Source organism: Sinocyclocheilus rhinocerous, unplaced genomic scaffold (assembly GCF_001515625.1).
Source record: "Sinocyclocheilus rhinocerous isolate Xijiao unplaced genomic scaffold, SAMN03320098_v1.1 scaffold1664, whole genome shotgun sequence".
NCBI classification, from domain to species: Eukaryota; Metazoa; Chordata; class Actinopteri; order Cypriniformes; family Cyprinidae; genus Sinocyclocheilus; species Sinocyclocheilus rhinocerous.
The window spans coordinates 52,419-77,908 of record NW_015625582.1 but is presented as its reverse complement, the minus strand read 5'-3'; the positions used below and the strand labels follow the sequence as shown (position 1 = coordinate 77,908).

Genomic DNA, 25,490 nt, shown 5'->3' with positions numbered 1-25,490 from the left:
AACACATGACGATAAATATGGTAAACAGAAGCTGAGCCATACTTGAACTAGATACATATTATACAAACCTAGATACATACATTACAATGAGGTTTGTTTTCGTGTGTCAAGCATGCACATTTCAGTTTCCAATTGCTATATTTGACATGCTCTATGTATTTGGCGTTGATCAATGTTTATATGTGAATAAAAGCATAAATAAAATCTATTCATATAAAGCAATCATGTCTCGTCAGAATACGTACATTAAACCACTTGATTCATGTGGACTTTATTTCTTATCTCTTTATAAACTTTTCTAAGCACCAAGTTTTGGTGTAGTGATCTTTCGATGGACAGGAATCTCTTCGAAGATGAAGATGAACAAAAGTCTTACGGGTTTGGAATGACATGAGGGTGAGTAAATGATCACAAAATTTTTATTTTGGATGAACTAACCCTTTAAAACACTGTGTAAACTGTATGTGTGTGTGTGTGTGCGTAACCTCCTGCAGGCCTCGTGTCTGTTTGTCCAGTTCAGAGACCCTGAGTTCAGACTCTTCCTGGCTTCTCTGCAGGTCTCTCACTCAAGCCATGATTTTGCTTCCTACTGTTTGTCAGAGCCTCCCGTGTCTTATCCAACCTTTCCTGTGCACATATAACACACACAGACAAGTATGAACAGGCATCAATCCACACATGCATAATCACACACCCACATCCAGTTTTAATGAGGAGGCTGTACTTCTCCTCACTACTACCAGTGTCCTGCCTTTTTCCCCTTTTTCCCCACTCTTTCCCAACTCTCGGATCACTTTTTTATTGGCATGAGCTGGCAGGTCTCAAGCAAACTGAAAAAGATTTACACTGAGGCCACAGTGTGTTTGTTTGTACAGCATCTTTAAAACAGACTCATACTAAGCCTTAAAAGCCCTCCAGAGGAGCTGGAGAAAATTAATGAGTTCAGTCAAGCATTTTAATGCACCGTCATCCAGCACCTTCAGGGAACAGGCGGCAGCAAAGGTAAATACAAAAAAAAAAAAAAAATCTGGAAACATTATGAAACCACAGAATAATTCACTTCACATTGTGGCCATGCTAGTAAGATGATCTGTTAGGTTTCAATTAAATCTGTACATGAACTTGAGGTGAATTGAGATCAAAACGGATTGTGGCTGAACCACAATGAACTTAATAAGGTTGTTTGTGAGTTCATGATGAAGAAAAATGATTGACAGTGTTTTAATAAAGCCTCAATAGAGAATTTGCTTAAACATGTTTGAAGTTCCAACTAGTTCATATATTTAAGCTTGTCTTCTGTCTTACTGTTGTAGGACTTGTGTACTGTTAGTAGTATAGTCAGTTAACTGCTAGTAAGGCAAACTGCAAACTTATGCAAGCTATAAAACTCATGCTAACCTGCAGCATCTTCCGGTCATGTTCACTGGCTGTGAGAGCTCGCTGCAGCTGCGCAGCCTGTTCCTCTGCTGCTCCTGTAGCAGCATTGCTCTCAGTCAAGGATGCAGCCATGGACTGCAGTTGCTCCCTTAACTGGCTCTCCTGCAGTTCTGTGTGCGCCAAGGCAGTTGCCAACCTCTCACCCTCAACCTACAATGGAACAACAGTGCTGCATTATATTACTCAAACATGACTGATGTCCTTTTAGACGCAGCACAAACCTACACACACCTTCAGGAGGGCAGCACGCTCTTCACTGTCTCCCAGTTCTCTGTGGAGGTTGTTGAGGCGTTCCTGCAGTGAGCTGACCTCCGACTCGGTCTCTGTTGCTCGGAGGTGGGCACGCTGCAGCTCTCCCTCCAACCCCCGGCGTGCGAGTTCCAGCCTGGCAGCTCGAGCTTCCGCGGCCTCACAGGTCTCCTTCATACGGCGGCGCTCAGCCTCCAGACTTTCCTCAGAGGCCTGGGAGCGCTCCAGCTTCTCCTGAATACAACAGTATATTTATACTGATAATGTGACTACTGGAGGTGCAACTCATCAAAGATTTTTATTGTGGACACTTGATAATTCCTGTTTATTGTATCTGACTATGGTGCTGGGAGAGAAAGTTGGTGCACCACTTGGATTCCAGAAGTAAAAATCCCATTGAATGTTGTCATAGTGTTGGGGGTAACGCATTACAAGTAATGCAAATTGCGTAATCAAATTACTTTAAGTAACTAGTAAAGTAACACATGACTTTTTTAATTTAGAATGAAGTATCTGAGTTACTTTTTGAAATAAGTAATGCCAGATACTTTGTTTCCCATGTCTTGACTGACAGCTCTCATGTTGCCATGTTGAGAGAAATTGGAAGTAAGTGCAGAGGCATTGTGCGGACTGTGTGAACATGATGCTTACTGTAGTTCTAGACTAAATATGAACATGCATTTACTCATGTCGCCTGCACAAAAACAGATTCAGTATTCCTCAAAATGAAGAAAAAGTCAAATGCAAACTCAGAATATTATACAAACCTGCAATAATTAAATATATTAAATAAGACAAATATAATTTATGTATTTAATCCCATTTTATTAACCAATGTCTTTGCTACTGACCTTCGATGATCCAATTCAACCATACTAAGTAAAAATTTTTCATTTTTGTTATTGCTGAATAGTGTTGAACTTTCTTCTCTTGCGTTATATTCTTCATGCAATTTATTTGAGCTGCGCCCTCTACTGTACAGACATGAATTTACATTTCACTTTTGTGCAACTTTTTATATTAAAAACAAACAAGCAAACCCTGCCCAGATTTAAAAAGTAACTCAAAATAATGTAACACATTACTTTCCATAAAAAGTAAATAAGTAACGTAATTGGTTACTTTTTTAGGGAGTAACGCAACATTGTAATGCATAAGTTTTATTTTAACTTTAAGTAATTTTCCCCAACACTGATGATAGTGGAGTAGAAAAACTTTTTTTCCCATAGATTTTAACATTTAAAAAAAAAAATTCCCACAGATTTTTACACTTACATTTTTCAAGACAGACCTACAGCACCATGAGTTTAGTGTGTTCTTCTTTTAAAAATTAGTTTATAGAGATAGTTCAACCAAAAATTAATTACTCGCCCTCATGTCATTCCAAACCTAAGACCTTCACTCATCTTTGGAACACAAATGAAGATATTTTTGATGAAGTCCGAGAGCTTTCTCACCCTGCATAGACCGCAACAGAACTACCATGTTCAAGGCCCAGAAAGGTAGTAAGGACATTGTTAAAATAGTCCATGTGACATCAGTGGTTCAACCGTAATTTTATGAAACTACAAGAATACTTTTTGTGCGCAAAGAAAACAAAAATAATGACTTATTAATTTGTGGTCCGAAGATGAACGAAGGTCTTACAGGTTTGGAACGACATGAGGGTGAGTAATTAATTACAGAATTTTCATTTTTGAGTGAACTAACCCTTTATCTCTTATCTTGAAAAGTGGCCGATCACTGTTGCACTCAACTATGTAAACCATCTTTGTGTTAGTGTAGAATGTATGAGTGTTAACCTTCAGTGCTTTGGCTTCTGCCTCAGTTATCTGTTGGCTGTTCTTCATTCTGGCCAACTCTTCACTCATAATCCTATTCTGTAATTCCCCATGCTGAAACGCCTCATCCCGTAAGGCGAGTGATGCTTGTGTCCCCTCTAAATGCTTAGCCAGCTCATGCTTTCCTGGCAAACATACACACACATGATAATCAAAAACAGAGCCGCAAACTGGTCATCACCAAGTAGCGTGTACCCAAGTATCAGGCTAGAATTCGCTCTTACCCTCCTCCAGCTCTCTGATAGATTGTTTCAGCATCTGTATACGTGTGTTGCCTCTTTCCTGACTGGCTTGCAGGCTTTCTACCTGCTTGCTGAGACTGTGCACCTGTGCTTGGGCCTCATCCTACAGTCACACATTCAGACAGAAAAAGAAGGATGTTCATGTTCTTATGTTTATTGTTATTGATACACCTTGTTTTGTTTCAGATCCTCCATTTGTCTGTCCCTCACTTTTTCTTTTACTGTGGAAACTAGTTTTGTCCATGGCATAAATGGTCATGTTCAAAACAAAAACATTTCTAAGGTCAAATCCTACAAATCTTGGTTTTTTTGGGGGGAAGTGGAAATGTATACTGTGTCCAGTTTATGTTTTTATGTTTTAAATAGTTTATCCAAAAAATGTTGTTCAAAACCTGTAGACTTTGTCTTCTGTGGAACAAAAAAGGAGAAACTGTGAAGAATGTACTAGTTATTCTTCAATGTAGTTACAATTAATGGATACAGAAGCTTTCAGGGTTCAAAAGAATGCAAAACAACTATAAAATATCATAAATACAGGCCATTTTTATGTGAGCTTTTTGTGAACAACAGACCAAAATTTAAACCATTATTCACTGAAAATCTTGACTTCCACCCTAGCTCTCCTTGGCATGTTCAAATGAGTTCATAAAATACCAGCATTGCCGAATTATTGAACAAATCATTCTTTTAAGTTGGATCTTTTCAAAGAATTGGTTGATCCAGTTCACAAAAACAACCTGAATGATTCATTCACAAATCAGACTGATTTGTGTTCTACTCAGTTCTGATTCAATCATTCAGGCGCAGCAGTTAACAGTTCACGGAAGGAGAAGTCTAGCATAATTATACTAGTATAGCTGGGTGGACTATTTTTATGATGCCTTTGTGGCAATGCAGAGGTGTCAGGTACCCGCTCTCTCTGTGTGTCCCTGAGCTCTTGCTGGAAGTTACGTAGCAACATGTGAACTGAGTCCAAATCCAATTCTCCATCTTCTCCGCGGGAGGGGGACACAGAACACACCAGCAATCCACTTATCCCAGGCTCATCTGACATGGGTTCACCTGAGTGTTTACACAGAAGATTTCATTTGATTCTTCTCACAACTAACATAGAATACCATGTAAGTTAGAGCAGAACATTGTTTAATAACCTTTAGATTTTAAGAAAAGAATCCTTTGTAATATAAGAGTGGTGATCTTCTTCTTGACCTTTAACTAACCTTTGCTACAGAGACCCGATTCATTATTGGACTGAGAATGCATTACCTTTCACAGGTGATCGAGTTCTCCATGGTGAGGGACTCCGTCTGCATTCCCCGGGTGCGGGCGAACGTCTTCCACGTCTGCTTCCAAGTGTACGTCTCAGGGTAGAACTGAGAACATTCAACCTGTGCTCAAGATCTCTCCGTATGGCGTCATTCTGTCCCAGCTGCTCTTCCAGCCCTTGGGCCCGGGCCTCTGCTAGACTCACCTTCAGCCCAAGCTCCCTGAGCTGGGCCTGGGCTTCCTGCAGTGCCCCCTCCAAGCGAGCAACCTCCTCACGCTGCTTCACTTGGCTCTCCTGAAGATTGGCATCCTGTTGTTGCTGCAACTCTTTCTCCTGGCGCTGCACTTCTTCCAGTTCTGCTACACGCCGCTGCAAGCCTGCAGCCTTTTCACACACAGACCAGTTCCAGTTTAAGTTTGTTACTGCATGTGTGTGTGGATTCTGTATTTATGCCAGTTTGTTTGTTGTACCTCCTTCAGAGCTGCCTCTCTGCCAGCATCACTTTCCAGTACTCTTTGTCTGAGAGTAAAGGTCTCCTTTCTCATTTCCTCCTCTCTATGCTCTTCCTGGGTCAGTCTGATCTGCATGTCACTCAACTCTTGCCCTTGTTGAGTGCACTGACCCTCTAATGTCTTCACCTGCTCAGACACATGCTTTTTTATTTTATAAAAAACGGTTGCATTGTATACAAAAATCTAGACAGCTGAATTTCATGAGAAAGAGGATGCACTGTAGACCTGGTAATACAACATTTTGTTCCATTGTATATGCATGTATAACTAGACTAACAGCAAATTAACCTGAACAATGCTGACATGCTGATATTTAAAATAATGTTAAGACACTGACTATAAAAGGAAAACTGGTCATACTTTATTTTAAGGTCCAATTCTCGCTATTAACAAACCATTAACTACGACTTTTGTTTCAATAAACTCCTAATTTGTTGCTTATTAATAGTTAGTATGGTAGTTGTTAAGTTTAGGTATTGGGTAGAATTAGGGATGTAGAATATTGTCATGCAGAATATGTCCTTTGTAAGTACTAATAAACAGCCAATATGTTAATAATAGGCATGCTAATAAGCAACTAGTTAATAGTCAGAATTGGTCCCTATACTAAATTGTTACCAAAAAATGTTAGATTTTTTTGGGCCCTGACCTGTCTGCGCAGTTCCTGCAGTTCCCTGCGTGCCTGCAAGCGAGATTTCTCAAGTTCACGCATATTGGTTCTCAGCTTCAGCACCTCCTGCTGGAGGGAGGATTTACATTCTTCTAACACTGCCAGCCTCTGGTCCTTTTCTTCTCCCACTCGCTTCAAACTGATAAAAAAGAAAAACAAGGACAATTAGTACATTTTTAATTAAGCTAATTCCTTGTTCCATAAAGAAACTGAGCCTTACAAGGAATGTTCGACATCCCAAAAAGACATTTGTACTCATTTGCTGATATTTAAGTTACACTATATAGTTACACTACTTTTTTAGAGTACTACTGTTTTAGAGGAAATCCCTATGTTTTTGTTAATGCTCACTTAAAATCACATCTCAATGATGATCTGATGTTATAGCCAAGCTAACAGGGAACATGTATGTAATACAAAAGCTATCAACATTTCGAACAAGTCCAATATGCTAAACCTGTTGTTTTCAAACTCGGCTCTCTTCACAGCTGTTCGGAGTTCATGATTGGAAGCCTGGATGGCCTCTTTCTCTCTCACAACATCTCCTAAAGCTCTCTTCAGTTCCATGCCCTCACGCCGCTGGGCATCCCTGTCCTGCAAACACTCCCTCAGCTCTCGGTGGGCCTCGATCAGTTCCTTACGGCCAGAGTCCCTGCTCTCCTCCACCTCACTCAGTTCCCTTCTCAAACGCTCCACCTGAAAGAGACAGAGATGAGAGGGAAAGATTAAATGAAGCCATATGATTCTGTAAATACAAGAGGAGTGATGGGTCATGGTTTGAGTGCAATGGTGTAACTTTATCTATGTAAAATAAAGTCCATTTAAATCACTCAAGTGTGGTGATGACACCACAGAGGGAGTGAAGATTTCTAACAGTCATATTCCTTACGTGGCACTGTTTTGCTGAGGACAATTCAACTTCATTTTCCATGAGATGAATTAAATGGAAACACAGCCTATTAGTAAAATTCCACTGCCTTGTTCCATTCAGCTTCTCAAAGCATGTGAGCATCAGACTCATCCAAAGAGTTCTGCCCTCCTTTCAACGCCGGATTTCAGGGCACATTCTCGTTTGCACTTAAAAATGTGTTTTAAGTGCATGTGAAATGGTTCAAATTTTCAAAAGCTTTCATCAGATATGCTCAGGGTGAAACTCCTCGCCCATGTAAACACACAGGAATATGACCCACATTCTGGTAATTGCTTGGCTACAGCTAATCATTTTACGGTGCATTTTTTCCCCAAAATGCAGCCAGAATGCAGAGAGAAAGAGGGAGAAGAAAAACAGAGAAAGACAGGACAGGCTCCAAAGACTGCCACACACAGCAGCAATGATGAGAAACATCAGCAGTGTGTACAAGCTTGTGTAGATGCTGCTGTGTTAAAGAGAAATATGTGTGTGTGTGTGTTTAAGTTCAGCGGCCACACAAGATGTTTTCTTCTCATAAATTTTAATGTAAAAGAAATAAGCCCATGCCAAGCCCACTCTGGTTTAATTCATTGTGGGGGGGGGTTGGGTTAGAGAAGACCTCTGTTTAAGAGTTGGGGGCAGTGTTTCCATAGAGATGACTTTAATTACAGAACAGGAAAAATAAACTTCTGAGCACCTGCTTATTTGTGACTGCAACTTTTCCTTTTCATATCATAGAGAGAGCCTTCGCTTTTCACTCCCCTGCTGGCTTTTATCGTTCCCTCTCACCACTGGTAGTTTGTCATTGTCTGACCAGGGCAAGCTGGAGGAGGTTTAGTGAAAATAATCAAACAGGAGGAGAGAATCCATCTTAGTGAGTAGACAGCTTCACCTAGAGATGAAGTTCTCATCATAGCCTGGAGATAGATTGTTCAAACAACTAAATCTGTGGCCTGAGGTATGTGCATAGGTCAATTCCAAAGGTTGACCTTGAGCCTGAAAGGCAGAAGTGTACACGCACAGATACAAGCACAAACATCAAACTGGTGGCACCTGGAGCATGCTCAATACACATTAACCAGTGCCAAGTTCAACATGTGTGTGCTAAATGGCACTCCCCAAGACTGCACCTGGTAGGTACAAGTTGGACTCCAACAGGCCTTATGTTGCCTCACGGCCCAACATAAACTTACTCACCTTCTAACTTATATGACGTTGGTTATTTGGCACTGTCACAAACACAATTTTTACTGCTCTCCTGGGCTATAGGTTTTTTTGTGTTCTGGATGATAAATTTGTTTTTGTGACTGAACAACTGGAATGTAAAGTCTCGGGTTGTGTGACCTCTTGCTGAGACTCCTGCCTCTGCAGAGAAAGCTCTCTGATCTGGTCATTTAAGCTGCGCTCCGAAACTTCACGGGAACTCAGAGACTCCTCGAAATGAGACCGTAGGTCTTGAAGCTCTGCCTGCAACCCTAAAACTGTGTCCTACAGAGAGAGAGGGAGAGACAAAAATGAATACAATAATGTGATGCATGAAATTAGGGCTGTCACCATAACATGAAAATAATTATAAGCTTATCATATCAGACAAAATTCTGACATACTCTATAATTTTTTCAAAATGCATTAAAAAAAAAACAATGGATGAGAATTTCCAATCACAAATAATTCAATAGTGAAATAATGTTCCATGCACATTATGAACTTACATATTCTTACAACTTTGTTTAATTCACTCTTCAATGATTCAATTCCACCACACAGAAATGCAAATGAACAATAAACTGTTTATTTTCATAATTTACTGAGAAACACATTCTCCACTATGGAACAGTGTGTGAATGTGTTCTTAAGCTCAAAACAGATTGTAGATTTTAATATCAAATTTAATGAATGTGTTTAAAAATGAATGCACAATTAATCTCATACATTAATATGATAACTTTGCAGCCCTAATCTAATAAAGACAAAACATGATCCACAGACATATTTGGATTTATTATACCTTGTCCTGCTCCTGTTTTCTCAGGAAGTCTCTACGCATACGATCCTTTTCAAGGGCAGCTGTCTCTATGTCACGCTCGAGGGTAATTATGCGCTCAGTAAGAGGAGCCTTCTCTGCCTCCTTCTCAGATAGAACCTGCCAATCAAGAACAGTCAAAGCGGTAGAACCAACTTACAGTGATGCTATCTGCCCCATGTTCTGACTGCAGATGGTTTAAGGCTATACAGGGCAACAGACATGCCTTTTGATCAGATTGAAAGGAAGTTGTCAAAAGGTTTTGATTGTGTTCCTCTGAGACACAAATACACACACACACACCTGCTGTTTATGGCTTTCGGCCTGCAGCAGGGATTCTGTACAGTGCTGCTGCAGCTTGGCCAGTTCTTCCTGCAGCTGTTGCTGAACTCTGCGACTCTGCATGCGCAGCTCCTCGCACTCAGCCCGCAGCTGCGACTCTGCCTGCTCCCTCTGTGAACACAACTCCGCACGCATGCGCTCCTGAGACACACAAGACAGGTGCATGTGTTATAAGCATCCAAATACTCTCTTGAACCACAGGAGAGTTTTACAGTTTAGGGTTATTGCATTTCAATTGCATCTTCTGCCAGAATTTCTCTGATAGTCCTAAATCTATGGCAGTATACATGTAAAAAATAAACACACAATGAATACTGAGCTGTGCTGCATGCTGGGTATAGCAATTCACTCTATGGCAATTTCTTCCAGCCACTTCCAGTTATTTTAACTATACAAAACTAAGGGTTATGCTGCTTGATGTTGCAATCTGTTATTTGTCATCATATTATTTTAATTATTATCATATTGAAAACACATTGGTTTGAAGTGCAAATGGTTTCATGTTTTACCGTTTACTGCACTTTGTTACTCTTCTAGTTATTTACCTACTGTATGACAGCTAACGAATCAGAAGTCTTGCACAGAAAATTGCCACTTCCACATTGAAAAATAAGGTGGATAATGCCATGTTCTGGTAATAATCCTTTGTGAAACTTGCATCGGTGCAGGTTTGTGGGCTCAGCAAAAGGGCACATAGCAACTGCATAGGATTTTAAAATCTAAAATGTCAAATGGGAAACTCTAAGGTGTTGTGAATTTATGGATGTGCACGTGACAGTTCTTGCAAGTTGGAATTTACTCATTTTCTTGATGCCTCAAAAGCCTGTAGATTAATATGCATCAGTCTAGAAATATGACTTAAAGGATGACTCATTTGTATGGAGAAAAAAAAAAACCTTTGAACCAAATCAAATTAATTATAAATTTAACTGATTTGCTGTCAAACCAAAGATTTATACTCCTAGCAATACCACATCAAGTGTTAGGGACAGTGCCTTTATCTCAAAATTTCAGTGATACCTTGTGCTTTCGCTCAGTATGCAGTTGTTCCTGATGGCTTTGCTGTGTTGTAATGAGGGTTTGTTGTGCGTTTCTCTCGACCTGAGCAAGCTTCAACTCTAAAGCCTGTTTCTCCTGCAAAGCCCGGGACATTTGCTGCTCTAGTTCACTGTGAACATTAGACAGCTCACCTGCGCAAAGGAAACAGCAAGTATATACACAAAGGAGAAACATGCTTTGTAATGAAAATATACACTGGAGACACACTGAGCTCTAACATGCTGGAAACATGAAATTATAATGCTCTTTAGAATCATCATTACACAATATAAAGTGACAGCACCAGCACATAAATAGTACAGTGTGGATGCTATCTGTGAGGGGACTTTGTTAAGCTCTAGAGAGAACCTCGGCTGACCCCTCAGCTGTTCCCCAGTTTGGAGCTAAAATATGGGCCCCTTGTGGACTATAGCTGGGGCCCAATGGCCAGTGGGTTCAGCCAAGTCAACGAGAGAGGAATAGAGGCTCCCTGAAGAGACACTTACTCGTCATAGTCTCGTTAGCCTGCTGTAGACTAGCATTCTCTCCCTCTAGCCTAGCCCGGTCAGCCTCTAGCATCGAGGCCAGTTCCTGCCTGTCCAACAGGCCTGACTCTAGAGACTCTCTCTCAGCCCTGAGCAAAAGAAAAAGGAAGAGAGAATACAAAGAAAAACAGGTTGTGTTTCGTGAAGCTAATGAACATCTTTAAATGGTTGTTTCTTTAGCTAACATCATTCAAGACAGATGAGATGTTCTGGAGATGATTTACACAGCAAAACACAGGATTAACCTCACGGTGATTCTCTCACAGAAAAGACTTAGTGAAACTAGGAAGAGTAACATGATTGAACGGGCCCCATTGATAATTACTCAAAAAACTAGCTGAAAACACAGGTGTTTTACTTTGCCTGCCAACCTCGAATTCCAACATAAATACAAACACTTAGCCCATATAAACACATTAATACACCAAATCCTACTCGCACTATAACACACACTGACTCACCGCAGAGCGGCCAGGTCTTGGGCCAGGGCCTTGGATTTACGTTGCTCTGAGGTGAGCTGCACTGTGAGATTGGCTTTGTCTCTTGCCAGTTCATCTCTCTCTTTGCAAGTCTTCTTTAGCGAGGCAGCACTCAGCTCCATTTCTCTACGACATGTGTTCAACTGTTCCTTCAGGGCTTGCTTCTGCTTACTGACCTACACAAATCACACACATGTACATGGAAGCATATATTTGAATGTTCACATATACCCAGCGTTTGCTGATTGTAGATCAACATCAGGATTATGAATCAAGTACTCAGATGATGTCTAATCATTTGGTGATTTGTCCAAACACGTGAGATCCTAGATTATGCCAGTAACTGACCACTTAGGAACAGCAGGCTGTCCAAATATTTTCCTGATATGTTAAAACTTTCCCCACTGAGTCTGCACTAAACCGTTTGCAAGCAAACCAAAGGAAATTTTATTTCACGTTTCTGCCAAGCAGGTCAACTGAAAAAGCAGCAAGTAAAATGGACAAGGAATTGTTGCAAATAATGTTCTGTACTAATAATTTACAACATATCTTCAAGACTGTGTAAAAATGGAGATTACATTAAGATCCAGTGATTTATGACAACACTACAGTTTTAACATAGTGACACCTCAGTAAAACATGACTGTAGGTGTAGACAAAAGAGCAGATGAATTCCACACTGTCTGTTGCAAAGCTGCGAGCAGACAGATCAAGCTTGTGATTTACAGCTTTTTTCACTCATTCTCTCTCACTCTGATACTACCCGTCTGTAATATCTATCTCTCCAGTCTTCCTGTCCTTCATTTGTACTCGAGATCCCCTTTGCTTCCCCCATTCAATTCCTTTGCCACTCATAAAACACACGCTTGTGCCAAGATTCATATATGGAACTCTTGGAGGAAGGTGTTGAGTACCACGGCAGATGGGTCCAATATCTTCCCTTGGCTTTTTAATGTGACAACAAGACCCATCAGAGCACAGCTGAGAGCTGTGAATCATGCTGGGTAATGGGGCACACGCCCCCTCATTTTGTGACTGACCTGGGCGTGTTGCTCCAGGGCTGAACTTTTCTCCCTCTGTAGGACGTTGTTCTCTGCATCCTGGGTCACTCGGCTCTCTTGAAGGTGAATGTGTGAGGCCTCCAGAGCACGCTTCTCTGCCGTAAGGTCTAACAGCTCCTGCTGAAGTTGAGCTAGCTCTTCTCTGGCTGCCGCTCGCTCTAGCTCTGTGTCCCGTTTGCGTTCGCCAAGCTCTGCCTTTTCAGCCTCGACCTGGTAGAAGATAGGACAAAAACAATATTTTTGAGAATAAATAACAGGACGATTATCATGTTGAAAAGACTCTTGCTGGTCGCATATCATATATTGTGATGTGGATGTCGGTGTGTTGGTATCCACACCAGGACCATCCTTTGTCAGCCAGCTTTAAACAATTTCCTTTAATAAATTATCAGTTGTTGAACTGAATGTTAACTATAAAAAAACGAGAGATTATTCAAGACTTAATACTTGAACACTATGCACACTATCCAGTTCCATGACCCTGACCTGTAAGAGAAGACGGTTCAATTCGACCTTATCTTTAGCCAATCCCTCACTCAGGGCTCCCATCTTAGCCAGGGAGTCCTGTAGCCCTGCATCTTCACTTTGTAGTTTAGTGAGCGCCAGTTCCTGCTCAGCATTCTGGGCCTCCGCCTATAGGGAGGCAGTACAAACATCAGTGGGAAGTTTGGCTACATCCAATCATTAGCTACCAAGTTCACGTAACCAGCATTTATTTTGTAATCAGCGGTTAGAGTAAAATATGTTTGCAGAGCTGTTTAATAGCACTGGAGTTTAACCGTTACATTTTGTCCCCAGAATGACCTGCGGTAGAACTGCGGAAGTGTGGAAAAACTGTAAGTTAGACAGAGTAAGTGATGAAAAATCTTACAAAGGCAGTTTTGCATGGTAAATATCAATTACTACAAATAAGCAGAGCTACATAACTCACCCAAGGTCAAAGTAAACTGAGTTTCCAGTAATTCAACAACTGAGTTGGACATTTGACAGGGGAAAACTCTATATTTACTTAATGGATAAATAATGCAAAACTGGGTAAACAGTTTTATGACTGGATGTAATTCACTGTAGCAACATGCAGGTGAGAACAGTTTTATACAGACTTAGATCAGGTGTTGTTAAGATGAATGAATGAGTGAATATGTGAATGAAAGAATGAATTAATGAGAGAGTAAATACAGTATGTGAATAAATGTGTGACTGAGTGAGGAATGGAGTTAATGACTGAGTGGTTTAAGAGAAAGTGTGAGTTATGGAGTGTTTTGAAAGAATATGTTAGTGAATGACAGTGTTGGAAGTATGAAAGAATGTGTGAGTGTATAAAAATGGACTAAGATGTAGTGAGTGAATTAATAAGTGAGCAGGTGAGTGAATGTGATGGAACAAATGAGTGGGTGAGTAAATGGATGAGTGAATAAGTGGGTGGGTTAGTGTGCATTTTGTGTGAATGTGTAGAGCAGTACCCTAGAGAGAGCCTGTGCAAGACTGCTCTTTTCATCCTCCAAAACCTCTTTCTGTAAATTCAGCTGACTCAGAGCTTCTTTTAGTGTGACCAGCTCTTTACGCACATCCGAGTGTCTCATCTCCAGCTGCTCCAGAGTGTGTCGTCTGTAGAAAAACAAAAATGCACACAAATTGTCAGGACATAAATACACACTTTTTGATTTGTAGATATGGACAAAACAGCACAAAAAACAAATGAAAACCCAGGCACACTATGGCATAGAGCAATCAAATCCGCTCATAGGAAATGTACACACAAACAAAACAATTTTAATGTAAACAATGTTAAGGTTAAGGTATAGGCACATACTCATGTACACAAACATATACAAGCAGAGATATTTCTATAAACACACTCCTAAAAGACATTTGCTCAAAAAAAGACTTGAGGTTAAAGATCACATCCAAAACCATTCTTATCCATATACAATACATAACACATGATCAGGGTTGTTACCTTTGACCTAACCAGTAAACTAATGCATTATGCATCTTCATGTTTAATGCATTTTGTAAACAGTACTATTCTGGTTTGATTCAAGGCTACTTTAAGGACAACATGTGCTAGTGATACTGACTGTAAACAATAGGACAGGGAAATAAACAAGGGCCAAGAAGGAAGTCAAGAGGTTTGAGGTTTCGCAATGCCGTACCCCCTCTCGGATTCAGAGCGTTCTCGAGCCAACTGCCTCTCCAGGTCCTCCCTCTGCTGCCTGAGGAGGTCTCTCTGCCTCTGAACATCCAGAGATGAGCTTCTCAAAGCTTCCTGCTCTGCTTGTGTGCATTCCAGCTGCTGCTGCAGGGCCGAGAGCTGCCTCTCAAGCTCTCCTTTTTCACTTGGAAGGGAGAAAAGGAAAGCGACAGTTGTGGTGTGGTGTGTAGCTGTTCAGGTTATAGTCCTAAAACTAGAAGATTCGCATGCTTAAGCCACAGTTACTTCTAAATTAGGACTACAATTAGCACAAAGATGTGAGTTTGTGTGCTTGAATCAGAATCATGAGCCTTTGTAGCATAACAACTTATGTTGTAGAAACATGAGCAAAGACATTTATAAATTACCCTCCTAGGTTAGCCTGCAAAATAATGCCATGAGTAAACAGCTCTATATAAAAATACTGACGTAAAAGTAGAGGGTACAAATGTTCAGGTAGAAACTGATTTGTGCAGGTAACACTGCTATTGAACAATAGCATCCTTTATTAAAGTGCCAGGTTCATTCGGTCCCAGACTCTACCTGTTTACTATGCCCAGCGAGTTGCGGTATCTTTGGGCATCTCTAGTGTTGTCCTCCTCAGATCTCTCCAGAAGTTGATTCTCTTGCTGCAGTTCCCGGATTCTTTGTTCCAGGCTTCTGGTTTCATCTTCCCCCACATGCAGCTGATCTTGCAAGGTGGCAACCTGCTCTTGGAAAGCTTCCAGACGTGCCTGCAGCTCCTTTGGGTGGATAGATATTTTCATTTAGTTAAATGTGCTGAAATTACACACGCTTCTTGATAGCAGAGTAAACTATTAGGGAGACATGGTGAAGTGTAATTTCTGTACCACTAGTGATGACACTTGTGCCATATAAGGATGGTGTACAGGAGGTTTGTTGCATACCTGAATTTGTGTCTGCTGCTGTAAGAGGGCTCTCTGCACAGCTATCACAATACCGTCTCGTTGAGAAGAGGAAATAGATCCTGCAGAAACAGATGGGTGCTCATCTTTTGATAAATCTGAGGAAATCTCTCCACTAACCACCTAAAAGAGAAGAGAAAAAAAGAGATGAGTTAACAATTACTCTTCCCATGTTTAGTACATCTGGCCCAAAATATCATGGCAATCAGGTTCAGTAAACCTGATTAATGTTGTGCAGTAACTGTTGCAGACTGCTGATCTCGCTGCGTAAGGCATCCTTCTCGGTTCGGTCTTCGGACCGATTTATTTCCTGTACAGGAAAGCATTCAGGTCAAAGTGCAGCTTCTTGAACAGCCATGACACACACCAGACTCCAGATGAATCCAGATAATTAATAAAGAAAGTGGTAGTGTTTATCAAGACTAGTCTTCCCAATTAATGATTTTTTACATTAATTGTTCCCTGCTGGTGGAATGACCTGCCCAACTCGATCCAAGACTTTAGGCATCTTCAAGAAATGGCTAAAGACATATCTCTTCCATCTACACTTGACCCTCTATATCACTGGCACTCTCTATTTTATTTTAATTGTATATAGTTGTTTTCTTTTTATTTAAAAAAAACTTGACCCTCTAACACTTACACTAACTCATTCTATTCTATCTATATTTTATTCTTTCTATTTATTATTTAAAAAAACTTGCTATGTGTACTGCGTTAGACTAACTTGTCACAGCACTTACATATTGTTGCTCTTTTGTTGGTTCTATTGTCCTCATTTGTAAGTCCCTTTGGATAGAAGTGTCTGCTAAATGATTAAATGTAAATGATTCTACTGCAACACTGCTCACCATCCTGTCCAAGCTGCTCCGCAGTGCTGTCAGATTGCTTGCCTTCTCAATGTTCTGTGCTCTGAGCTGTTTCACCATTTCACCCAATTCCAGGATCCTGTACAGATACATGCATGTTAGACTTTAAATATATAATATCCAAGTATCATAAAAGTGGTCCTTATGACACATTTTCTGTCTTAAGTCATATGATAGATTGTGAGGAACAGAGTGAGGAATAGACTGAAATTATGTTATCATTCACTAAAATCTTGGCATCCACAATAGCTCTCTTTGGCACGTTCATGTGAAAAGTAATAATGTTCGATTTGATATTAAATAATTTCAATTTATCAGTTGAACTGGTTCACAGAACTGTCCTGAGTCATTTGTTCACAAATCATCAGATTTTCTGACTTCAATGGTTAATAATTCAATGGAAGTCAGTATCATGAGTGAATAACAACTTACATTTTGGTCTGTTTTTTTTTTTTTTTTTTTAAAGCTGTCATTTAGCTTCAGAAGACTCGGGAGTTGTATGGATCACATTTGTTATATTTTGAAGCTTTTGCATAATTTTTGAAGGTTCAAAGCTTCAGACACAAAGGTATGTAATTGATGAAAGAATTTTCATCTTTGGGTGTACTATGTCGTTAAGAAAAATAGCACACCATTTTCCATTGTTGTAATCGGCAAGTTGAAATAGGCAGATTTTATGAGGTTCTGAGGTATTCTAAGACATACAGTACTCATTGTTCTGCATGAGCACACTATCACAATGTGAAGAAAAAATGTGTACATGCGTAACATTAACAACTGAGGCAAAATGATCAAACACTCTATGGTGTGCTTATTTGATACCCATTTATCTATGGCCCTTTCTTCCCGCTGCAATAAAGCTCAGCTAAAATTTCATATATCAAAATGGAGAGTGATCTCTGCTCTCTAACTGTCACTGATGAAAAGATGTAGAAGAAAGAAGCTGCAATGATCCATTCATCAGAAGACCCCAACCCTGCTCTGTCAGATCCATGGATCCGCTCTCAAAAGAAAGTGTCATAGACCACTGACACATTATAAAAGTAAATGAAGAATGTAGAGGATACTGAACAGCAAATAAAGAGACACACTCTTTCTCTCTAGTTTTGGCATGCCACATAGTTGGATAGATGAGGCAATCTGTGCTGACCTTCCCTGTGTGTCAGCACTCAGGACAATGTACAATGAGTCATCTAGGAGATGTGAGTTCAGGACATCAATAATTCAATTCAAAGCTTAGGTATATGTGCTGAAATGTATGGCACTGTGAAATCCTTTGAATACGATAATTTAACCCCAGCTGACAATACTGTATGTATTTATTACAGCATGCTGCTCAAGCATGATGACACTTGTATATTACTGTTGAAAAATGAATGGGACTTGTACGTAAACAGACAGGCATGTTGTACCTAGAGCTAAGCTCTACTTTCTCTGCGTCAAAGCGGGCCTGCAGCTGCATAGCCTCTTTCAGCTTATCTCTTAGTTGACTCTCCAGTGCAGATACTCCGCTGCTAGCAGGGGTACAAGGCTGGCTCATGCTAGCCTCCAAATTCACACAGGCCGTTTGAAGACGTCGGCCAGCCACCACACACTCGGTTCGCATGTCGGATAGACTCCTGTAAAGCACAAAAAAAAACTATTACAACCAGCAGGAGCAATGAAATTCCCTTACACAACAATTTCCTTACGTTCCCAAGGAAATGTGTTTTGTTCACAACTGACGAGAGCCAGATGGCCGAAACTATATTGTGATCTGGGAATAAACTCTTTGAACAGTGTCGTGCCTGAGTAAGGGTCGTGAACATTTTCTCCGCTGTCCATGTGTTGAGTAATCCACATTACAGCAAATTACTCAACAATGATCACAGCATTTACACAGGCCGAGCCCTCATCAAGCTTGGCTCTGATGGATGGCTCAAGACTAATCTGAAGGGCAGTCTAACCATCACATTTCCCAGGACGATGCGGTCAGGATGGGTGAGGAGTGACCCAGGTGACCCACTGCGCTTTGATCCCAAGGGTTCTGGCTGCAAGCTACACTCACCTGTCAGCAAAGGCCCGCAGCTGGGTGAAAGAGCTTCGCAGGAAGGCGGCCTGGCGCCACAGAGATCGCACACGGGCTTGCTCGTGGCCGTTTCGGGAGGTATTCATCTGCAGGAGAGCGACACGGCCACATGGTCGGCAGGTTCGGTAATAAGGAGGGTGGCAAAGAGGTTAAAGATGTCTCCATTATAGATGCACACATACGAAAAATAATGAATGCACCCACACATACTTGAACTGCTAGGCGCACACACTCACAGAGACTCACATACACAAATGATACAGTAAACTTTTCTTGACTGTATGAGGCTGAATACTACATGAGCGCCTTCATATCACCAGATGTTTGCACCGAGCAATGAATTCTCGCTCTTTTTCCAATCGACTGGAATGTTTTCACAGGAAACAACAGCTGAGAAAATCACAACAATGATTTAAAACAAAGACAGTGTCCAGACTGACAAAACAGGCACCAGGGTGGAATTCCACAAGTTCCAGAGTTGAGTTTCATTGGGTTGGATTAAGGAAAGATTTTCCTTAAACTGTGGATTTGGATAAAAACACACACTACAGATCTCTCCTTCCTTCCCTCTGTCTCTTTTTCCTCCTCCCTCTCACCTCAAGTTCCCTCCTGAGTCGCGTGTCCCTCTGCTCTGCCTCCTCTCGTGCCTTCTGCAGGCTTTCCGTCAGGGCCCGATTGGCTTCGTTGGCTTGTTCGAGTTGTTCCCGGAGTAGCGCATTGACCTGGCTCAAACCAGAACACCTGTGAAATATATGGAACTGCTTCAGAGCACTGTATCCCGGGACCTCAACCTGTTAAGCCATGAGCCAAACTTTGCACATGATCTCACCCCCCTCCATTGCGCGGCCTCTATCAGCTTCTATGTTTACAGGCTCATAAAGGCCCACGTCACATTCTACGTTGCCAGCCACGCTTAGAGGGGAATGTGCGTGACAGTTTTAATAAAGTCCATGTCAGCTCCAGCCTAATTGCCACCAGATTTGCTTGTCAAATAGTTTACAGGGTTATTTACATCATTCGTGGCAGAATCCACCCAGTTACATACAAAGATTGACGCCAGGGTGTGAGGCAGTAAGGGCGACGAACAAAACGATCATCAAGGGGTGAGCAACAGAGAGAGACACGATCAAAGCTACGAGAATGTTTTTAATCATTTTCAATAAGTATATTTGCTCCATGATTCTGTGTTTTGGCTTAATTCAGCTTGTGCCCCTCTGAGAAAACGCAAAGCCGTTTTAGCAGTAGTGTAACAGGCATAACACTTCTGCCCAGCTGAATCTCAGTTAATTGTGGCATGCTAGGAAATTCTCATGAGCCGTGGCACAGTTGACTTCTCTGACATAGGAAATTAAATAAATTGTGTTACAAGACTGCAGAGCCACAGATGATCGGATGAACTGCACTGTGCAGTGCGCTCTCTGACAGAGGCACTAAGGTGTAAAAGTGAATGAGAGCTTGGCAGCTGGACGGCCCAGAGTTTGCCATAACCGTTTCAATTACGGGCGAGTGGCACAGTAAATCGCGTTCTTTTAAAGGCTGGCGTCTGGGTTGGTAGGTTGGCCGGCTCTTTGTATGAAGTGCAGTAAAAACTATTTGGCTGAGACGGTGAACAAGGCTGTGATAATTAAGTCTGACAAACTGGATACCTTTTGTTTTTGACACCCCCTTCTAAAACTATTCATTTCCAGTATGAGCTTTTGGGGATTGAAGTAGGCAGCTAGGAGATTTAATTTAGAGCAGTTCAGCTCTATTTGCCTCCTTAATATGTTGTTCATGTATCGTTTCTCAATGTTAGAATGGTGAATGCCTGGTGGAAAATTCAGCTTAGGTGGTGGTACTTCTGTTTTAGAACATGGAAGCTTGTTTCTAGCTGGTCTAAGGTGCTCATTAGTATCTCCAAACTGGTCATTATCTGGTCTAATCTAACAACTAACCAGTCCACGTTTGTTCCAGTTGTTTATTAGCTGGTTTAAGCTGGTTGTTAGCTAGTCCATGCTGTTCATTAGTTTTCCAGTCTGGTCTACAGCAAGTTACTGCTGTTCATTAGCTGGTCATTACCTGTTCCAGGCTGATCACTGGTTTGTCCATGCTGTTCAGTAGTTGATATAAACTGGTCTTTAGGTGGTGCTAGCTGGCAGACCACCTTGGATCAGCTACTAGTTAATGGTGGTCATGATGGTTTTTAAACAGTTGGTTTAGGAAACCAGGTACCATGTTCCAAAACACAACTACCATCTTAAGCTGTATTTTCTAACAAAGCAAAAAAGGGAAAACAAAAAGAAAACAAACTCTCCACTTGGTTTATCATTCTCATTTTCAAAAATGTTAAATTCTCCTTTGGTTCCAAACAGCCAGTCTTGACTTACTCTTTGGCTGATTCACCCATTCTCCCTCATTTTAGTCACTGCCCGCCGGCATGTTTCACTGCACCTCTCGCTGTCAGAAGCGCATATCACTCTTGTTCTTACCGTTTCTGCTCATCCTCTAGCAGTGCAAGTTTACTTTGGACATCCATACTGTGTTCCTGCTCAAAGCGCTGGAGCCGGTGTGCTGAAGAGTCTAGGTGTGACTGGAGCTAAATACATGGACAGAGGCAGGTTTATACCTAACACACCAAAATACAGTGCAACACCTGACAACAATTAGACAACAAAAGTCACAGGAGCAGATAGATTTCTTAAAATTCAAAAGCTCCAACGCACTGGTGAGTGCACTGGCGCCATTGTACTGTGGCTGCCGTAGCATCATCCAAGTGGATGCTGCACAATATGATTGTAAAGCACTTTGGGTGTACAGCAATACACAATAAAGTGCTATATAAATGCCCCATTCATTCATTCATTCATAAAGGCTGTGAAGTTCTCCAGTAAGACTTACCGAGAGCCTCAGATTCTCTGACTCTGAGGTTTTCTCCAACACCTGCTGCTCTAGATTTCCACATCTCTTCTTATACTGGAGCAACTGCAGACACAGACAAATACTTTCACTCCGCAACTTAAGATGGAGCACATTCCCAACTATACCAAAGCTTTGTGGTTTCTTTTTGATATGTATATTCTAAAAGTAAATACAATTACAAAATCATTTTTCCCTTCAAAGAATCTTTCCCATCTTTGACAAAAATTAAATGTGTTGAATGAGACCACATCTAACAGTGGACCTTTGCCTGTAGTTTCTGCACCAGCTGAGCCTGTCTGTGTTGGCTCTCTTGAAAGGCCTGGAGCTTCAGCCTATAAGATCGTCCTTCCTCTCTTAGCCAACCCTGCTCTGTGCCATACACACTCTGCTGGTCTGAATCTCCTGACTGCTGCAACAGCATCTGCTCCAGCTGCAAAGACATATGCACACATTACACTGCTTAATCACCTTTTAGTTCCTTTATGGCTGTTCACAATTTGTATTAGCACGATTTAGTGACATTTACAGTGAAAAATGGCTTCAAAAAACCAAAAGACTAAGTATCCTTGGATTGCTAGTGTACACCATTCAAATATTTCCTTCTCTCATGTTAAGCATAGGCAGCACTAGATTTATGTATTTAGATTTATGTATGAAACAAGAAAAAAACAATGGTTGCATTGTCACAGAGGTAAGTCACAAGCTTCATATATATTCACATTGGCATACAATCAGGCAAGAAGTTAGATTTCAAACAAAAGGTTAAATTGTAGTCTATGGAAAAGAGTATTTTTAATAAGTATAAGACTGAGGCAAGGTGTCTTGTGCTTTTAAATGTTATTATACATTATAATATATAAAAATGTGGTTTAATATTTTTGCATCTTACTGTAACTTTACATTTTTGCTGTTTCATGATTTATGTTTTATATCTGTTTTACAATTTTGCATAAAGGCCTATAAAAGGCTGTTTAACGATAGGTTTCATTGGGACAACATGCCCCGCTAAAAGTCAGTGTGTGTTCAGTGAATTGTATCTTTTATCTTGAGCAAGAAGAAATGTTCAAAAAACTTTTTTTCTGTAAATGAAAATAAAAATTCTGGGTAAATCATGGGCAATGCACCGACAAATAGCGCCGTTGCACCTCAGGTGTCCCGAGTTCAAGTCCCGGCTCGCGGACCTTTCTTGATCCTGTCCCCCTCTCTCTCTCTCTCCCACTTTGCTTCCTGTCAAGCTACTGTCCTATCAAAATAAAGGCAGAAATGCCAAAAAATAAAAATAAATAATAATAAAATGACAACCCCACTCTGAGAAATATTCACTGCAGTAAAAAGTGTGACAACTTGCCCCAGTCTCTCTGAACTCTTAATATCACGCATTTTTGCTTCTCAAGTACATTTTTCTTAAATTTATTCACTGAACAACACAGGTAGCGAGTATAGAAAGGAGAAAGTTGTCTGTCACAATGGCAGAGTGTTTCTCTCTTGATTCCCATCCTCCTACGGGGTCTTCAATCTCAATGTCCCATTACCCCACCAACCCCTCCCATCTTCCTTTAACCCCCAGTGCATATCATGGTGCCAGACACCCAGTCCCTACTAACAGAAACCACATGTTTCCTCTCAACACAACAACATGCTGCCTCAGCTGATTTAAACAAAGCAAGAAAAAGAGAAAGCGAGGGGTAGAGAGAGTAAAAGGTGGAAGTAGAGTCACCTTCATCCTTTTTGCAAAGAAGTAATACACACAACTACACTGAAATCACAGGCTAACACTCATTTGCTGCTAAGCTGAACAGCAGCTTCTACAAGATGCAAGGGACAATAGTCCCCCTGTTCCCAACTGAAGCCAAGGGCTTCGCAAAACTTAATAAAACATTTTCAAACAGTCGTTCTGAGAGCTTTAATTTCATATACTACAAAGAGGGGCAAACCAGCCCGGCTCTGGGCGGTTTTGGGGTTCAGGGCTCATAAGGGAACAGGGACTTATTATATGGCCCGTTGTTAAGGTGACAGCTTTTGAAAGCGAACAGAAAATGAAAAACATGGGTGGAGGACGAGTCAGAAGAGAGAGGGGGGATGTTGGGTGCAGCAGCAGCTGTGTTTAAAGGCTCCTTTGGAAACAGCTGCACTACCCTATTGATTATGTATCTTTTCAACTATTTTGGCACAATTAGAGGCAATTTGTTGCTACAACACAACAAGCGTTTGATGCAAAGTCATGAAAAAATGGCACTTACAAACAAGCATATTGTTCTGTCTTAAAAGCTTATGGGGGTCAGGGGTGCAGCACTGCACACCTCTAGTGTGTATGTATCTTTGTATGTACATCCATAAAATACATTTGCTTCCAAAAAAATAAAAATAAGAAAGTCAATTGTGAGGCATAAAGCAACAATGTGAGATATTTTCATCGGAACACAGTGTGACACAATGTCCCAATTATGATCAATTGTAAAACAAAATTGCCAGAAACAAAATCACTGTCACAATGTAAGATATAAAGTTGCAATGTGAGTAACAAAGTCATTATGAGAAACAAAGACAGCTGCAAGATTTAAAGTCACATTGTGACTTTCATATTGTAAGACTGTGAGACAATCACAATTATGCAAAACAAAAATCACAACTGCAAGATATATTCACATTGTGTATTTTCCAATTCTGCAGAAAAAAAAGCTGCAATTGTGAGATATACAGTAAATGTACATTGTGAAACAGTCACAATTGTAAGAAAAAGTCACAACTGTGAAATATAGAGTGATGTTTGTGAGATGTGGTCATATTATAAAATATAAAAGTCAGATTCTGCCACAAGCTCGCAAATATAAGAGAACAAAGTCAGAATACTTTGATATAGATATAGAGGTGACTTTCAGATATAGAGTCACAATTACCTTTTTATTCAGGCTCATAAGTTTTAGAGGTTAGGATCCCAGTTATATTTTCAAATGAACACATGGTTATGACATTGATTGATTTGGTGGATTTGGTATCCTAATGGCCAGGCAATATCATGAACTCCCCTATGCATAAATTATATATAGCATCTCTCTTTTTACCGAACTTTAACCAACTGGAATCAGCCTGCCTCTAATTGCTGTCCAGAACCAACTTCCCCAATTCAAATTTAACAGTAACCAAGTTAAAAAATGATCTCAGATTTGCTACTGAAGGAAACTTTACCAGCAGCATCAAAAAGACAGGAGGGTTTTGAAGCAGGGCTGATGGATGATGCAATGACATGTGTCGATATTGGATCCTTCTTGCTAGCGGCACTAAACAAACCCAGCATTATGATGGTATTAAATTCAAGAGCTGGTCGCTCTCTCATGTTGCAGCCAATCTGCCGCCACAGGCTTGGCTCTGGTCCATGGGGAGAATGCTGCCACACGTGTCTAGAGGCCACTCAGCCTTTGCGGTGTATGTATAAGTGATGAATTTTCAAACACGGGTGTTAGCCACATGCTTTTGTTCAGATTAAAGCTTTAAACAATGTACTTACAGTAAAAGTCATTTTAAAATTCTGGTTAAGATCTTCCCTTTACACCAAACAAGGGCAAGCATTCATGGGGGTATATGACTCTAGTCTAGGCAACTATAACACATAACACAGGATGACCATTCTTTATTTTACGGTTTGCAATGTATGTTGTTTACAATAATATTGTACTTGTTGTTTTAAAGATGTACAAGCTGACTTTAGAGTATGTCCCTCACTTTGCAAAAAACAAACAAAAATACGCATTGAGAGTCCACAAATTCACTGTGTATTGTAGCCTCTTAGAATGCAGTTATAATACCCACAAAATTCGATATAGGGCCAAATGATGCCCCTGTATGAGTTTTTGTCTTTTATATTTGCATCATATTATACAGTTATCCAATATCACATGAGCAAGAGAGCTGTTTAATATGA

At 40.7% G+C, this 25,490-nt stretch overlaps 1 protein-coding gene across 1 annotated transcript in view; it reads right to left on the bottom strand.

Annotated features, from left to right (window-relative positions):
* Nucleotides 1-25,490, bottom strand: part of LOC107753661 (rootletin-like) — a 47,169-nt gene that overhangs the window by 2,276 nt on the left and 19,403 nt on the right. The window contains 31 exon segments of the mRNA XM_016569869.1: nt 486-558; nt 560-627; nt 1,399-1,587; nt 1,669-1,920; nt 3,489-3,652; nt 3,752-3,872; nt 4,680-4,831; nt 5,036-5,420; nt 5,507-5,674; nt 6,198-6,357; nt 6,676-6,914; nt 8,473-8,616; nt 9,137-9,271; nt 9,455-9,634; nt 10,514-10,683; nt 11,038-11,165; nt 11,538-11,731; nt 12,596-12,826; nt 13,103-13,249; nt 14,080-14,224; nt 14,773-14,955; nt 15,354-15,553; nt 15,719-15,859; nt 15,957-16,046; nt 16,588-16,684; nt 18,018-18,224; nt 18,653-18,759; nt 19,270-19,414; nt 21,142-21,248; nt 21,551-21,634; nt 21,834-22,001. Of these exon segments, the coding sequence (XP_016425355.1) occupies nt 486-558; nt 560-627; nt 1,399-1,587; nt 1,669-1,920; nt 3,489-3,652; nt 3,752-3,872; nt 4,680-4,831; nt 5,036-5,420; nt 5,507-5,674; nt 6,198-6,357; nt 6,676-6,914; nt 8,473-8,616; nt 9,137-9,271; nt 9,455-9,634; nt 10,514-10,683; nt 11,038-11,165; nt 11,538-11,731; nt 12,596-12,826; nt 13,103-13,249; nt 14,080-14,224; nt 14,773-14,955; nt 15,354-15,553; nt 15,719-15,859; nt 15,957-16,046; nt 16,588-16,684; nt 18,018-18,224; nt 18,653-18,759; nt 19,270-19,414; nt 21,142-21,248; nt 21,551-21,634; nt 21,834-22,001 (4,974 nt within the window).